The 16,654-nt window shown below is 46.3% G+C and overlaps 3 protein-coding genes across 4 annotated transcripts; 2 read left to right on the top strand and 1 right to left on the bottom strand.

Annotated features, from left to right (window-relative positions):
• Positions 1-7,694: 7,694 nt before the first annotated feature.
• LOC129592478 (uncharacterized) lies at positions 7,695-9,957 on the top strand. Its single transcript, XM_055488524.1, has 6 exons — positions 7,695-7,823; positions 7,937-7,964; positions 8,083-8,152; positions 8,233-8,260; positions 8,389-8,617; positions 9,034-9,957. The coding sequence occupies exons 1-6, from the start codon at positions 7,792-7,794 to the stop codon at positions 9,634-9,636; spliced, it is 990 nt and encodes a 329-aa protein (XP_055344499.1). The 5' UTR covers positions 7,695-7,791; the 3' UTR covers positions 9,637-9,957.
• Positions 9,958-10,533: 576 nt separating this feature from the next.
• LOC129592473 (uncharacterized) lies at positions 10,534-13,137 on the bottom strand. The gene is made up of 6 exons (XM_055488518.1): positions 12,675-13,137; positions 12,421-12,448; positions 12,276-12,348; positions 12,179-12,206; positions 11,895-12,120; positions 10,534-11,666 (listed from the first exon to the last, which is right to left on the bottom strand). The coding sequence occupies exons 1-6, from the start codon at positions 12,887-12,889 to the stop codon at positions 11,562-11,564; spliced, it is 675 nt and encodes a 224-aa protein (XP_055344493.1). The 5' UTR covers positions 12,890-13,137; the 3' UTR covers positions 10,534-11,561.
• A 1,027-nt stretch (positions 13,138-14,164) lies between these two features.
• Positions 14,165-16,491, top strand: LOC129592448 (uncharacterized). 2 transcript variants are annotated; one of them, XM_055488487.1, is made up of 6 exons: positions 14,165-14,388; positions 14,512-14,539; positions 14,655-14,724; positions 14,809-14,836; positions 14,897-15,122; positions 15,224-16,491. In XM_055488487.1, the coding sequence occupies exons 1-6, from the start codon at positions 14,378-14,380 to the stop codon at positions 15,245-15,247; spliced, it is 387 nt and encodes a 128-aa protein (XP_055344462.1). In that variant the 5' UTR covers positions 14,165-14,377; the 3' UTR covers positions 15,248-16,491. The 2 variants fall into 2 exon arrangements, with proteins under 2 accessions (XP_055344462.1, XP_055344463.1); XM_055488488.1 differs by having other exon boundaries at positions 15,248-16,491.
• The last annotated feature ends 163 nt before the right edge of the window (positions 16,492-16,654 follow it).

A 16,654-nucleotide genomic window follows, 5' to 3' on the forward strand; every position in this document is an offset into this window, starting at 1 on the left:
CCGCGAACCGCCTTCAGCGCTGGGCGTTGATGCTGATGGCGTACAGTTTTGCCATCGAGTACCGGCGGACAGAAGAGTTCGGCCAGGCGGACGGGTTAAGCAGGTTACCACTGCATTCCACGGAGCTGACCGAGTTGGGTAACCTGGGAATGGACAGCATAGTCAGTGCTGTGCACACGGAGAACGCGGGACGGTTACCAGTGTCAGTAGAATCCGTGGCAAAGGAAACCCGCGCAGATGCGGAGCTCAGCATCGTTCTGGAATACGTCCAGACTGGATGGCCGAGCGTGGTAAGGGAAGAGCTGCGACCGTATAAGCGGCTAGAAAGTGAACTGGTGACAGTGAACAGGTGTCTGTGCTGGGGCACGCGGACGGTGATTCCGAAGAAGCTGCAAGCGCAGATACTGTCGTACCTGCATGAAAGCCACCTTGGAGCGGCAAAGACCGTGGCCAGTGCCCGACGGACCATGGAGACGACTCCATGTAGACTTTGCCGGGCCGTTCCATGGCACGATGTTGTTCGTCGTGGTCGACGGTATGTCGAAGTGGCCGGAAGTGGTGCCAATGCGAAGTGCCACAACGGACGCCGTAGTTGATGCACTGCTGGATATGTTCAGCCACTACAGGCCGTGCACCGAAATTGTATCCGATAACGGGACACAGTTCACATCGGAGCAGTTTAACGGATTCTGCCAGCAGTACGGCATCCGGCACCTGCGAACGCCACCGGGCCATCCCCAATCGAATGGCCAAGCGGAACGTTACGTCCAGACGGTGAAGGACGGCGTATCCAAGCTCATGGCCGACCAGAAGCGCCTGCCGGTTGCGCTGAGGGAGTTCCTTTGGCGCTATCGTAACGCGCCTCACGCAACGACTGGGAAAACGCCGGCCGAGTTGTTTTTGGGTCGGAAGATGCGCTCGACGCTGGATCTGCTAGTCCCTGTGCTGCTGACCACGGCAGAGAAGAACAGGGAGCGCCACCGCCGAAATTTCAACCAGCACACAAAGGAGAAAGACTTTCGGTTGGGCGACTTGGTCCTGGTGCGAGACTATCGCCCAAGCCGCGCAGTGGATTGGATCAGCGGCAAGCTAATTAAGCGAGAAAGCCGGCTGATCCGGGAGGTACAGGTGAGCGATCTGCTGTGGAGGCGGCATGCAAACCAAATACGCCCTCGTTTTTGGTTGGAGACGCCGGAAAACACGGAAGCAGATACGGCAAAAGGTCAAACGGCCGTGGAGACATCGGTAGCATTTCCTCCGGCGAAAGTAATGGAAAAGACAGTCTCGCCTACTAGAGCGCGCACGCCGACGCCACCAACGCAGACGCAATCGGAGGTGAAACCACAGCCCGAGGTGATAGTACAGCCGGACGTAAAGCCAACTTTTCCGCCCATTACACAGGAACTGACGCTGGCGGCACCAGTCGCGCCGCCAAAGGTACAGCCGACAGTTCCACCATCCGGTAAGGTGAAACCAGCGAAAGCTGCGAAACCTGCACAGCCACCTGAGGAAATACGCAGAACTGGAAGAACGAACGCCGGAAAAGCCCCAAAACTGTTGATAAATGAAATGTAATTTTCTTTTTTTTTATTTTATTGATGGTTTTATGAGTGGGCAACCCACTGGGGGAGATGCAGCGCGTAGCAACGACTATTGTGTTATGTATTGTCAGTTCGATATGATGAGTACTGTGCGATAGCGAGCTCGCCAATAAACTAGTAATTCACGACAGTACGAGTAGTAGTTATACACCAAAGAAACAGCAACGGTGCATAATAAACCGTTTCGTGGCTGTAACGTGAAAAGGTTTTGGTTATATACTTTGTACCGCGAAATCATTTCTGGTCTCTTAAAACGGTCTGCTTAGCCGCTTTGTGTTCGAAGAGAAAGAACGTCAATGCCACGATAAAAAGGGCCAGGAGTAGGTAAAGGGTTGACAGCAGACTGTGCATTCGGATTGACGCCGCCTTGGGTTGGGCATGCCCGACTTGAAAGTCGGACTATAAGGAACCCTGTACGCGGAATACAGCTCTAAGCAGGGCGCAATCCGAGGGAAACCGAGAAACGGCTGAAAAAGGCGCCGATGGGGGAATCGAACCCCGGCTACGTCGTTAGATCCGCGTAGGCAGTACCACTGCACCACGGCGCAATACGTTGAAATCCTTTGAAAGATTTTGCCGCTGTACGTGAGCCGCTTCTCTCCTCACACAGCATTTCCGTGTGCAAGCGGATGAGGCGCTTTAGATTCCCAGTTTTTGCCAGCCACATTATCCTTGAACCAGAGAAAACCGGTCATTAAGTACGCTAATGCTCCAAAGTGATTTTTAGCTAAGTTCCTAGTGTGTTAGTTGCAGCAACAGCGCGTCCAAATTAATGTCATTAACCAATCATTTTGAAAACGCTCAGCCTGCTTACAGATCATTGACGCTTGCATGTAGCGACGTCCCGCTGGTAGAACGCGACTTGATTATGGAACAGAGCGGGAACAGCCGGGATAAAGCCAGCCCCCTTGTACACAGGTGTTTCGTCGGTGCCGAAAATCGCGATTCTTGCCCGTTTGGACAGCGATGCGGCATAATCGAGAAACACTGACAACTGTTTACACCGTGGACTTGTGCCCTGGGTAGCAATGGCTGAAGGATGGGGCTATTCTACAATTGTGGCAACGTTACTAACAAGACAGAAACGGGTCATAGTGCATAGATCGTAGTGACGGTCTTACCATGAATTCCACTGCCCCGGTTTTGGCGAAAAATAACGGACTAAATCCCGAGCGCACGAAACCAGCGGCCGTTTGGAACGGAGGCATCAGAAAGGAACCAGACAGACTGGAGCTGACGTTGACGTACATCAAGGTGATGGCAAAATAGGAAATCATTAGCCACTGCCAGACAACGTATCGCATTGTGTACAACGGTAGCGGCAGGGACGTGTCGATAGCATCTACAAAGTCATATATATCTGCGGATTTCTTAATTTTAAAGCAGATGACTGTTGTCTAAGCGGTTCACCATGTGTGGCTACCTGTTCTGACCAGCTCACCATGCGCGTAGCATGAGTAGACACATTATCGGAAGCTGCCCATTCTACAAGCCCATCCAACAATTCTTTGACCGCTGTAAGCGCAGCGCATATAAATCGCGCACAGTAATGCAAATACGCATCGTAGTGTAGTGGCAGATATAAGTATTTATCAATATTTAACCAATAATAATATGTTAGATCACAATTAATCACCGATAAAGCCTTCATCACAGTTAAAATTACCAGGTTAATCAACAAAACCAAACAGATCGCAGTAGAATTATCACAGTTAAATTACCAGTAATTACAAAAGAAACAGAACAGTTTATGAACTACCATTCATGAAACGAAATATGGAACGAAATATTAGTACTCAATTCGAGCGCCACCTGCGTGGAAGACCTCCTCATATCGCACTGGAATAGATTTGTTAAGATTCTGGCAGATTTGTTGCTTATTTGCGTTGAAATACGCAGACTCATGTGGCGTGACGTGTCGAAGCACATTAAATGGCTCAAGCCCACGTTTCTTTAAATTGCCGCTTACAGCGGTCAAAGAATTGTTGGACGGGCTTGTATTTCTAAAAACTTGATTTTAGTTTTGTTTCTTCTGCCGTTCTTACGAGACGTCGGTCTAATAAATTAGGCCTGCGATCTGGCCGCACAGTGAACTGGTGTTTCTCGATTCTGGTAATCGTAATCATAGCTGCTTCGTGACTTCACATCCTTTTCCCACCTGATAAGTCGTTTGCTCCCTGGAAGCGCTGTATAAGCAATTCCAGTTGAGATGCAATTCCAGTTGGAGCATCGTTTTAATATGCATGCATAGTGTTATCGGCTATCGGTGTAACCACATTTATCGGTGTCCATTCGTATAACCTGCCAACCGACAATTCGCTTTTCCACAATGTGGCTGCTCGACGCTTTGTCGAAACAATTTCGTTAACCGACCGGCTTGTTATCGGCCTGGTTTATAAGTTCCATAAGTTTTTTTTTTAGGTTTTTCTAGGTTTTCTTACGTTTTTCTGGATCACCAGAACGTCGTCTGCAAAATGTCATTCAGCAACCGGCCGCCATTTTGTCAAATTGCCGGGTAAATATTTTGTCGATCAGCGATATAGTGTCAACAAACTGTCGGCGTGCCAGCAAAACCAGTTCTAGATATTATTGACTTTTACCAGAATATCGGGACTTTTTTCGCCTGAACTATTTGTTCTTACTGCAAGCCGAAGCCTTTCTTAAGTTGTTCACCACGTAGATCCAGGTTACTGTACCTTTGTTGAAAAAGCACCTGATGAGATCGAGCGCACTTCGAAACGACACGGAGAACACGGGAGATACGCGTAACTTTCTTGTAATACACGCAGATCCACGGTTCTAGCCGCGTTCTGCACCTTCGTGACAGACTGGATTTGGCGTTCGGCCAGTGTGCATATAAACGAGAGTGCAGAATACGCTCACGGCGGACAGCGCCAGTCCTGGCCAATATTCGATCAAGGTCTGGACGAACAGGCCCTCGATAATGGACCGGCTTTCGATACTGGAATCTATAAGATCTCGACAATGGATGAGGATCTGATAATCGCGAATAGTGGCACCGCTAATCAGCTCAAAATGCCGTACACGCGCCGGTGTAACCGATAGAGGGCAGATACTCATGTTGACTTTTCCCAGCAACAAATTAGCCGGTGCGCCATTGTAATTAATCTCGTCTGGGCTAGTGAATCTCGTTTTCGGTAGACTGGTGGCCAACATCAAGAACCTGCTCCGTGCAAATGAATATCTGGTTATGAACCGGCTTGTTCATCGCTTTATACTCGCCTGTAAACAATTTTACGGACGGTCTGTTAATTACTGTACCTGAATCCCAGCTTTCGGCTGATTAATGCCAATAACGTTACAGATATTCCACAGAAACATCCGGATCCGGGCGGATTTTCGAAATTCCATGGTGGATCATCCGAAACACTGGCGGTAAGTGTCGCCGTCAGATCATGGCTGGAGTCGGTTGCATTGTCGGCCACAGAAAAGACTGATGGAGGATTGCATACGGCCAAGGACATTTCCTGGCACGCTTGGTGTAATCTGGCATGGTATTCCATCCAGATTACTACAATTTCTTACGTACAAAATGAGCGGCGGTCGTAAAGTGCGCTTGCCGCATGAAGTTATGCAGATTTCGTCCACAGGTGTATGATGGGTACGCGGGAGTACGTGAAGCCGAAATGACGCACTCGTGCCGGTGGTATCGATATCGTATAATGTTTAAGTTTGCCTTGACGATCAGCATACAAACGATTCAAGCGCTAGGGTAGCCGCAAAACATGCGGCACATTGCTGGACATTTGGGACATTTGCGGGACATTTGTTCGTTGTATTGTTGACATTGTTGTGTTTGCAGGTGCGTGTACCAGAAAACAAGCACTACGCAAGCAAAAAACGCTGGATCTTATAACCCCTTGAGAAACAGTGTTTTATGAAGTTAATAGTAATACCTATATGTAACTGCAGCGCTTTTGAGGGCATTTATCTTTCTTTGAGAACTACATATGGCATGAAAAATTATAAAACATCACGGCAAAACATGACCGACTTGTATATCATAGAAACGAAATGGGATAGACAGAATAATTGTAATGATTCTGTTTAGTAATTACAAATGAATTCCTAATTGAACGTTTATGCGGTGCTTGCAGGGAGAAATAAATTCAGTATACATAGAAAAGGCCAGAAATGAAAGTGGTATGCAGCACAGAGTATGTATGGCGAACGCAGTTAAGGGCACAAATCTGTTAAAGCGTCTGCTAATCTGTTCCAGTTCAAGACAATCGACAGACAAACTGTGTAATCGAACGGGAGAAAGCCTGTTTTCTGTTTTAACATTCAAGTCTCGAGATTCAACGCGGCAGTGCAGTGCTAAGTATTTAGCCTAGCTCACGTTAAAGTGATATCTGTAGAACATACCACGGAACATGCTAGAAACGTTTAGCTTTCGTTGATAACCAGCCAACGTCGATGCAGGCGAGGCCCTCGAGTGCGATGGGATGACGGTAGCGCATTTCAGCACTCCCTGTACTGGCTGCCGCCAGCCGGCTGGAGTGGGACGTTACGGCACCACACAATACGGCTAAATCTGGCACGGTACAAAAGCGCCATGTTCAGCCACAACGTCATACTCCAGCCGGCTGACGGCAGCCAGTACAGGGAGTGCTGAAATGCGCTACCGTCATCCCCTCGTATACCTGCTAAACGTGCTGGCTGTACATGTGCATATACATTGTACTTCGCAGATACACTCAACGGGTAACTTTTATTTCATAAAATCAAACCAAAAAAAGTACAAAATTTTCAAAATGTAGCAAAGAAATTAATTTTCATTAGCCTGGTAAGATGTCCTGTCGTCTTGGGACGTTGTGAGATGCTCCTGTCGCTTCCGTTCAGCGCGAAAATTCCCACAGGAGCCAGAAATCCCAGTTTGTCTCTGTTATAATCAACGGACTCTCCACTTCGTCCCTAGGCAAAAGAATGCTTCCATGACAGGTTTTGGTGACAAAACGGGTATTATGACAAGTATTTAGCGTAAGGACTATTACCGGTGCTTAGCAAACTTACGAGTCGGAATCTGTATCAGAAAAGCTTCTGACAAAGGCGGGTAACAAGGCGGAAGCATTATTTTACACATGCACATACGACGTTGGAGTAAAACTGCGGCGATATTTATACAGACGGTATAATTTAGCCAAACTTTAAATACCAATATGATTTTTTTTTTACTTTGAAATCAACATGACTGTCTTTGTTTTTCTGACATTTGGCATTTTTTTGATAAAAGTATGCATATGTTGTACGTTGTAATGGTCCACTTGTTATAGTTTCTCTACTTGTTATACATATTTGCATGCGCGCGTGTATTTTAAAGTAGAAAGCTATAGAAAGAAGATTGAAAAATGGCAATATGTCGACAGTAATTTGGTCGTTTAACGGTAAAATTACGGCAAGGCTTTTCAAACGGTGTTTTTGACAGGCAAATGGAACCGGTGAAGGTAAAGGCATAGGTTTCCACGACGGTAAAGGTAAAGGTAAAAATGAAAAATGCAAATTACAACGGCGAATGCATATGTAGTGTGAGAATCGCGGCGCAGTTGAAGCTTTATCGCAGTTTTTGGGCGGGACTGGTAATTTACTTTACGTGGAAACAATAAACCTTACATTAGAGCAATCGGCGGTATTTTCCCTTATATACGCATCTACTGGCAGACACATCCCGCGGCCAAATTGCTATTTGTGAATTAAACGACAACAATGTCTCGTAGTAGATTATGGTTGCCGTCGAACCGGTAAACATCTCGCTCAACTGCAACAGTTGCTGCATTATGTTTTGTAAATTTTTATTTTTAGCTAATCTGCCCAATGCTTGTCGTAATTTTTAGAAAGTTTTCTTGGTGCTTGCATAATTGCATTTATCGTTAATGCTTGTCAAGAAGTTTATGTTATCTCTGTAAAATCCAGCCAACTGCTTACGGTAACGGATCTCAAAGTATTTCTTCTTTTGTCAGTTTTATTGCTGTTCCAATAGTACACAGGCATGCAGCACAACTTAACGCGTTGTGGCTGGCCGGAGCGGGATCCGTTTGATATTTTTCGCCATCCTGGTTATAAATACACCGATCTTGTTCTGCGTCCAGTGTGGCTCGTTATCTGCACAACCGGCAATATCCTCAACATCATTCTCCTGAGAAAAATCTGCACATACCAGGCCACATTTCTGATGGCAATGGCTGTTTTCGATATGATATTCATGTAAGTAAAATCAGATAATAATTAAGCAAACCATTTCGTTTTAAACATATCTGTGAGAAGTGTGTCTTTCGCATAACAACGCCTTATACCAAATCTTTTTTGACATTCTTCAGGTGGTCCTTTGCCTCGTATTACGTGAGGGTAGGTCGAAATACCGATAGTTCGCGATTTCAGCGCTGGAAACTATGCGGCCACAAAAGATACCGATTTTTTTTACCAAGAGCGATGCATGTAAAGAGCACTTAACTGTTTTCTAAAGGATCAAATTGGAGCCGACAGTATCCACAACCCATGCATTTGGGCATTTCTGTACACGTGTGAGTTTTTCGGTATGTGACCTTAATTAAAATCGTGTCGTTTCTGCTCTGGACTTAATTCCGTACAACTGCTACTATTTCGCTGTTCGTAGGCAATGTTGCTGTGCAATGCTCCGACTGGTAAGCAAAATCTATAAAAATAATATACCTAAGCATACAAAGTAAGGAATACCTGTTCAAAACAACTACATAAAATAAGGAATGCCTATGTAAAATGTTGGTGTTTGCGAATCCCTGCTGTTCTGCAGGGTTCTTCTGGCGTTCAGCGTCACACGTCTGCTGAGCATGCTCGATCCCTTCGGAGTGGCGACTCGTTTTACGCAATGCCGAATGCGGATTCTGGTTTTGTGTCTAATCCCGCTGGCGGCCGCTAGTCACATGTACGCCATGGTGGAATACGCCACTCTCCAAAACCAAATGGCCAACAACAACACGTGGCTAGAAAACTGGAGCCACATCCAAAATGCTGACGCGAGGGTCAGATTGCGGTGACCTTTTGCTAAATCACCATACTGTGAACTACTATACTTACGACGATGCTAACACGCACGAAATCAATATCGTGACTTGTTCTTAAGTAGTACATTTTATTATGTGAAGTGCAGCTTAGGACAAAATGGTCGCATACCCAACATCTCCACATTCAGAACGAATGCAGCGCAGTGCACTGTACGACTGAGTTCAAAATATCTTTTTCGTACAAGTGCACTTCACCGCTTGCGTACAGAATGCTGGGTATGGGGCTATGCGACCATTTCGTCCTACATTGTATAACGAAAGTTCATAGAAATTTCTACAACGTTCGGATAGCGCAGATCGTCGTCATTCTCGTACAATATAATTATTCGTTTACGATGAATACTACTCGTAGTATAAAATGCTGCTTATCGTAGCTAGTCGCGCCGTTATCAACATTAATCGCTCTGCCGCTGATTAACGCCGCTGTGGTCGGAATCCTCATCAAGCGGCGCATGCTGCACACCTCCGCAGCGGGGCAATGTGTGGGCGTGAGCAATTCCCGCAAATGGGTGCTGCACATCGAGAAGAAGAAGGGCTGCGTGACGGTGCGCTCGCATGGGCGCGACCAGTGCACGGCCACCACCGTGCATTTGCTGACGGCCTCCGTTGTCATGTTCCTCATTTCCCGAATTCCCTTAGTGGCGTGGTACGGTTTTATGCACGCGGAAGCCAGCTGCACGATGCATCTGACGGATGAGCAGAGTGTCATCTTCCTGACGTTCTTCTCCCAACTCCTCTATGCAAACTATTCCGTGAACTTTCTGGTGTATTGCGGCGTCAGCCGCAAGTTCTTCGCTCGAGCGATGCGGGTGATACGCCGCTGCCGGCAGCCATCTGGTTCGCGTACACATTCCCAAGACTGCAAGTCAAAGAATACGGATATGACCTTAGCTGCAGCGATCATTAGTGCGGAGTTGGCAAGGGCGTTGAAGACGCAGACGCGGCGGGAATCGGAAGAGCCGATCTGGCATCTATGACCAGTCACGTTGACAGAGTGATTACTCGTCTCCTGTGAGAGGAATGCGGCTTGGTCGATCCTATTGAACAACCGAGACAGAAGCGAGTAAAGGAATCAGTCTCGGACTGGAGCTTGAATTAAGTAACGAGCGCGTTCAACATTCCGGATTAAACTACCAACTTAGTGACTAATGGATGAAGTTACAAATTAGAAAAGTTACCGAACGAAGAATAGCTACAGTGCCAACAACGCATGAAGCTAATCCATAAATCCGCACCATGAGCGGACAGCAGATGACCCACGATGGTTGAGCTTCCCGCGTCCTGAGGAAAATTCTGATGCTATCTGACCGCGGTCAACGTCTGTAGCGTTTTGTGTTTGTTAGTGCTATGCGGCATGCGCTGAGTGATCTTTTTTTTTTAAAAATGATTAAAATCACTACCAGTATGCAAGCGTATTCAGCTTTGCAACAGTATGTATGGCAGAACCAGAAGAAAACTTAGTATCCGCCGTTTTATAAATTAACACAGTTACAATTTTCAACTTTTGCGTGGAATAAGAAGATGCGAATGCATACCGCTTCGCGAAGCGCGACTGTTCATGAATAATGTACATTAAGCGGATAAGACAACAACAACAACCTACTCCGAGCAAGCGTTTGTACGTAGCTTTATAATAAAACGATGCTCTTAAAGCATCTCAACTGGAATTGCTTACTCAGCGCTTTGAGGGAGCTTACGACTGTACAGGTTGGAAAAGCTTGCAAGTCCACGAAGCAGCTATGATTACGATTACCAGGATCGAGGAACACCAGTTCACTGTGCGGCCAGATCGCAGGCCTAACTTCATTAGTACGTCCCGTACGAACGCAAGAAGAAACAAAACTGAAACCAGGTTTAGAAATACAGTGGGCAGCTTCCGATAATGAGTCTAGTCATGCTACACGGATGCGCTGGTAGTCACACATGGACCCATGGTGAACCGCTTAGACAACACTCATCTGCTTAAATATGCTCGGTCGTAAAGTACTTACAACTACCGAAACTACGGTAACATAATTATGTACAACCAGATTGATTGCGGATGCAGGGAAGATATCTGCCCAGTTAACCAGCTACTGTCCATACATCTTTTCAAAGGTCACCATCGCTGGTTCCCCGGATTGATGCTGTTCTTAGTAATCTCGTTCTTCACTTCACTTTCTCTTGAATAAACCGATTTTACCGCAGGCTGAAAGTGTCTGTCCCTTTCCTCGACGCTCCGGTCAGCGACTGAATCCCTCTCCTGCTTTTGCGTCGGCTCTTCGTTGACGAAATCACAGTTCGCATTCTGATAGCCCACTGCGCCACCTCGCGGTTCGTGGGGCTTTATCGGCTGCTCTTCATGATCGACGGAGGTAGAATCGGTCGTTTCAGTGGTGCGATCAGAAACGGATAGTAAATCATCGTCAATAATCGGCTGCTCCGATTCCCGCCGTGCCTGTACCTGCACCGCCCTTTCCAGCTGCGCACCAATCACCGCCGCAGACGTCCCTTCTGCCTTCTTCGACGTGCCGTTTTCGAAATGCTTATTTAGGCGGGTTGACTGTGGGTATCGGCAGTGGCGTAGCATCCAGATCGTTCGGGCGAAAAACTTGCGACTAACGCCGCAATAAATCAGAAAGTTATTAATGGAGTAGTTGGCGTATAAGAACTGGTAGACAAACGGCAGGAATATCACGCTTTGATCATCGGTCAAATGGACCAGGCAGTTCTTCTCCGCGTGCTCAACCGCTTGCCACGTGACCCAGGGGATGCGGGAAACGAGATACATGATGACGGAGGCTGTTAACAGACGCACGGCCGTCGTCGTCCGCTTGTCGCGTCCGTGGGAGCGCACCGTCACCTGACCTTTCTTCGTCTGGATGTGCAGCACCCAGCGACGGCCACTTGTAGCGCCCACACGCTAACCTCTGTCCGACGTTGTCAGCATTCGTCGTTTGATCAGGATTCCGATGACAATGACGTTAATCAGCGGCAGAGCGACTAACACTGACAGCGGTGCGGCTAACTGCAATTAGCACCGTTTGTCAAGAGATTCGTTTGCCTAATAAGCAGTAGGCACGGACGAATTTGTACATGTTAAATTATAGAAGACTGTCATGTGCAAAGGATAGGTTTAAAGTTGGATCATTCTAAGTAGCCTTCACATTCTAAGTAGAAGTTGGATCATTCTAAGTAGCAAATGCAGCTTTTGTTAATTAAAGAAGATTAGTCAGCATAAGGTCATTTGATATACCTTAGCGTCGGTATCTTCAACGTGGCGCCAATTCCTCATCCAGGTGCCGTTGGCCATTTTGCTATCTTGGCTGGCGTATTCCACTGTCGAGAATATGTGACTGGCTGTCGCAATCGGGAGAAAGCACAGAATAAGGATGCGCATTCGGCATTTCGTGAAACTCATCGCCACGCCGAACGGATCGGTTATGCTCAGTAATCGTGTTACACTGAACGCAATAAGGACCCTGCAAACGACATGAATGACCGTAAAAACAAAAGTTCTATTAGTAGTATTCGTCGTACCAGTCGGAGCATCGTACAGCAACATTCCCTGTAAGAACAAAAAAAATGCATAACATTCTGGTATTAAGCCGAACGACGCTTGGTTAATATAACCTACCGAAAAACTCGCACGTTAACGAAAACGCCCAAATGGATGGATTTTTGGTGTTGCTGGCTCCGTCTTCTTGATCCTGTGTAATATGGTAAAAACAGACGTTTTTCAGTCAGTCGGTGAACATCGTACAGTACACATCTTAACTTACAATAATGCACAGCGCAAGCGATGTCCACCTGAAAACAGAAGAAAACACGCTCTAATGGCACATTTAATACGTACATTTTTCGCATATACTAGTAAGTATATTGACACTTTAGCTGCTAGCAACGATGCTGTCTTTTTGTGTAGATGTATCTTTGTTTAACTTCAACGGCAAATATGTATTATGTACTTCATGTAACATGCTCTTTAAATAAGGAAAAATACCTGGTTAACAGCTTTCCTGATTGATCTACATACATGAATATCATGTCGAAAGCGGCCACTGCAACCAGAAATGTCGCCTGGTATGTTCTGATTTTCCTCAGGAGAATGATGTTGATGATATTGCCGGTTGTGCAGATAAACAGCCAAACTGGACGCAGAACCAGATCAGTGTATTTAAAGCCGGGCTGGCTGAAAATATAAACCAAGTCCCGCTCCGGCCAGCCACAATGAGTCAAGTTTGACTGCATTGCTACATTATTACGAGTAGCTGAACGATAAAATTAAAAAGATAAAAATTATCACGTTTTGCAAACTGCAAAAACCTCAGCATGACCGCAAAACTGATTTATTGCTGCGGCTGGTCAACAAATTCTGTACGAGCATCTGCCTTTGCTGGATTGTAAATTCGTTAGAAAAATAAGAATTAATGAGCGCACAAGAAACTGTTGCAAAACTTGGTCAAGTGCCATCGATCCAGCGCAAAACCACAGAAGTTTCCCCGGCTTGTTTACAAAGATACTGTAATAAACGGTTAACTGTGCATGAACAAACTGTGTGCATGCTGATGAACATTCATCGTCTACTTCACAAGCCGCGTTTTCGCCGCGGGATATGTCTGCACTGACAAGTGAAGGCAAAATCCCAGATATGGTTCTAAAGTAAGGTTAATTATTTCCACGTAAGCATTCGGTTAACGCTTTTGCTACAACTGCCATGAAGCCGAAGGTCCACAGCGTTTACGACCTGCGTATGGAAGGTCGATTGGTCTTCAAGATGCTGACCGCTGTGACAAAAGGCATACCTTGTTACAGCTTTAACTAAGAACTGAGACGGTTTATGCCGGCAGGTCTGCTAAGGGTCACCAGTAATTGCTAATTTGCTGCAGCGCGAAAAGGGTATCCTGCGCCAGTTGTGCCGAAACGTGCAAGATGAATGGCAGCAACAGCAGTTACCATACCTAGAAACAATTAACCGCAGAACAGTTTTTGGTATTTTCCTTCGTTTATCAAGACAGTCATATCCCGCGGCCAGAACGTTATTAGCGCATTAAGCGAATACACTGACAATTTTTCGCGGCCGGCCGTGGTTTCTTATTCCAAACGGATGCATTCAACATAATGCGTATAAACCGTTCGCTCACGCATATCTGTTAATTATCATTCGTCAACACGCCGGGAACGGTCTTCAGTTTCTGAATACTGCGAACGCTTGTCCCAGTTTTTTACCATTTTTTGTGGGCTTTGATTTTTTTTAATATGATTTTTATCGTCGTAAAGGGATATTGTACGATATACCAGCAGAGGATGCTTTCCTGCATATTAGCCGAAGCGTTTGCTGTCCAAACGTGAACAGCTATCGAAGTTTATGATTGTCAATAGGATCGTTTATCTGACAGTACCGTTTATCTGTTATCGTTTATCTGTTGTACGATGCGCCACAACGTTACGCATTGTGGCTGGCCGGCGCGGAATCATCGGTACATCCACAGCAGTTCTGCTACAGTTTATGAAACGATGTCTCGAGTCTCGACAAGTCAACTTACTGCTGAATCTCTCTTTTCAGGTGGTCGCTTTTTCCTGGGTACATAGCGGTGAGTTGACTATCTATACACTGATCTGGTTCTGCATCCAGTGTGGCTGTTCATCTGCACAACCGGCAACATCCTCAACATCCTTCTCCTGAGGAAAATCAGAACATTCCAGGCAACGTTTCTGGTGGCAGTGGCTGTTTTCGATATGATATTCATGTGAATCAATAATACTATACTTCAGAGTGCAGATAGAATTATTGCTAGACAGTTCTGCTACAGTTTATGAAACGATGTCTCGAGTCTCGACAAGTCAACTTACTGCTGAATCTCTCTTTTCAGGTGGTCGCTTTTTCCTGGGTACATAGCGGTGAGTTTACTAGCGTCGCGGCCTAGTTTGAAATAGCGAACGTAGTGGGAGAAAAGCAAAAACAATCGATGCCACGTGGTTATACATGAAAATCACTGAAATATGTTTTCGACAGGCACAAGTAGGACAAGCCAATATCCACACCATATCCGTTCGGAGATTTATTTTTACATGCTTATGTATTGGTACGTTAGCAATCAGCAATCAGCATTTAGTGTCTGCACTTCGACTGAATGACACGCAAGTTGTTACTGTTCTCGTGTTCCTAGGGACTGCTAGTATGCAGTGCTCCGACTGGTATGGGACCTTCTAACCAGCAAACGCATTACGCAAATACAAAATGCGCCTGTTTTGCAGGGTTCTTGTCGCGTTCAGCTTAACACGTTTGCTCAGCGTAATCGATCCCTTCGGAATGGCGACACGTTTAACGCGCTGCCGAATGCGGATCGTCGTTCTGTGTTTCATCCCGTTAGCCGTCGCCAACAACATATTTTATATGGTGGATTATGCCACCGAGGATACCCGAATGGCCAACGACACCTGGGTGAAGAACTGGCGCCATCTGCAGAATTCGGACGCTGAGGTGCGTCAGTGACCTTATATCAAACGCAGTTCATAATAGTACGATAGTCAGGAAATAGTTAGAAATGATTACAAATACAGTACACTGATGATTTCAATTAGCCGCGCCGTTATCCACCCTCGTAGCTCTGCCGCTGATTAACGCCGCGGTCATTGGCATTCTCATTCAGCGACGCATGCTACATACGGCAACGGCAGCGGATCAGCGTATGGGAGTGGCCAACGGTCGCCAATGGGTATTGAATATCGAGAAGAAGAAGGGGAGCGCGACAGTCCGATCACATGGCCGCGACAAGCGGACAGGCACGACCGTGCGTCTGCTGACGGCCTCCGTCGTCATGTTCCTTCTCTCCCGCATCCCTTACGTCACGTGGCTGGCGATTGTGCAAGCGGAGAAGCGATGCCTGCTCCATGTGACCGACGACCACAGTGTCGTGCCCATAATGCTTTCTACACAGTTTCAATGTGCCAATTACTCCATTAACTTCCTGGTTTATTGCGGCGTCAGTCGCCAGTTTTTTGCCCGCGCGCTGTGGATGCTGCGCCACTGCCGGCATCCGCAATCCACCCGCCGTCATTCAGAGGAACTGAAGAAGCCCGTCCAACTGCGAGATAGTGCATCGAGCAATCAAGATGCAGTAACGACAGCTAATCGTGACCTCGCAAAAGGGGAAACACTGGAAGTAAGGAAAGGGATGACTCCCACCAACGAGCGCGTCAATCCTGCTGTGCGATCATGTCCGTCACGAGAGAGTAAACCGAAGACAGAAGGAACGCCCACGAACAGCATCAAGCCGGAAGAAAGACGGCGGTGACCTTTGGGAACATAGCAAGCCGCAGCCGATTTGCTTTTTGATTTGGTGCAGCAGAAGCACCGCAAATTCAGGCAAGAATATTCCTGTTGAAGTATGTCTGGTAGCAGAGGAATTTCGATGTAACCTGCTCCGCGAATTTGCAGCTACAGAGCACAGCTTTTCGGGTGCTTGTAGTAAAACTTGTGGACTATCACGTAAGACTCTGAAGGGGATCGGAATTGGCAACGCGGCCTGTTCCTACCCGAAATCGTTTGGCACGAATGCCCGTATTGTAAAAACGTTGCCGCAATGGAAATGGGTCAAGTCACAAGTGATATGCCATGAAGCACTGTAAAAGTCAGCTAGCATATCAGTACGACAGTACAGTATCCACATGAAGGCTAGAAATTTCGTGAGTTAACTGAAAAAACGTGTCCTACAGCTTTTTTCAAGCAGTTTTTTAGTTTACCTGGTTTTATTTAGCTGCTGGTCAAGAAAATGCTACGGCTGAATAATCAGGTGATGATTTTAATTTAAAAATTGTGATGTTTTCACTTTTTAGTTATCGCATATACGTTGTACCACAGGTAAATAAAATCGAATAATCAGGAAATGAGTGACCTTTTAACCCCAGAAAAGATAGTGTCTACTGTCTACAGCGAGAAGTTACTGATGGTTTATGGTGGAATGTGGCCATCACTAACATCACAGTTTCAAAACAACAAAATTTTATTTAATG

This window comes from Paramacrobiotus metropolitanus, unplaced genomic scaffold (genome assembly GCF_019649055.1).
Source record: "Paramacrobiotus metropolitanus isolate TYO unplaced genomic scaffold, Prichtersi_v1.0 Parri_scaffold0000052, whole genome shotgun sequence".
Classification (NCBI taxonomy): Eukaryota; Metazoa; Tardigrada; class Eutardigrada; order Parachela; family Macrobiotidae; genus Paramacrobiotus; species Paramacrobiotus metropolitanus.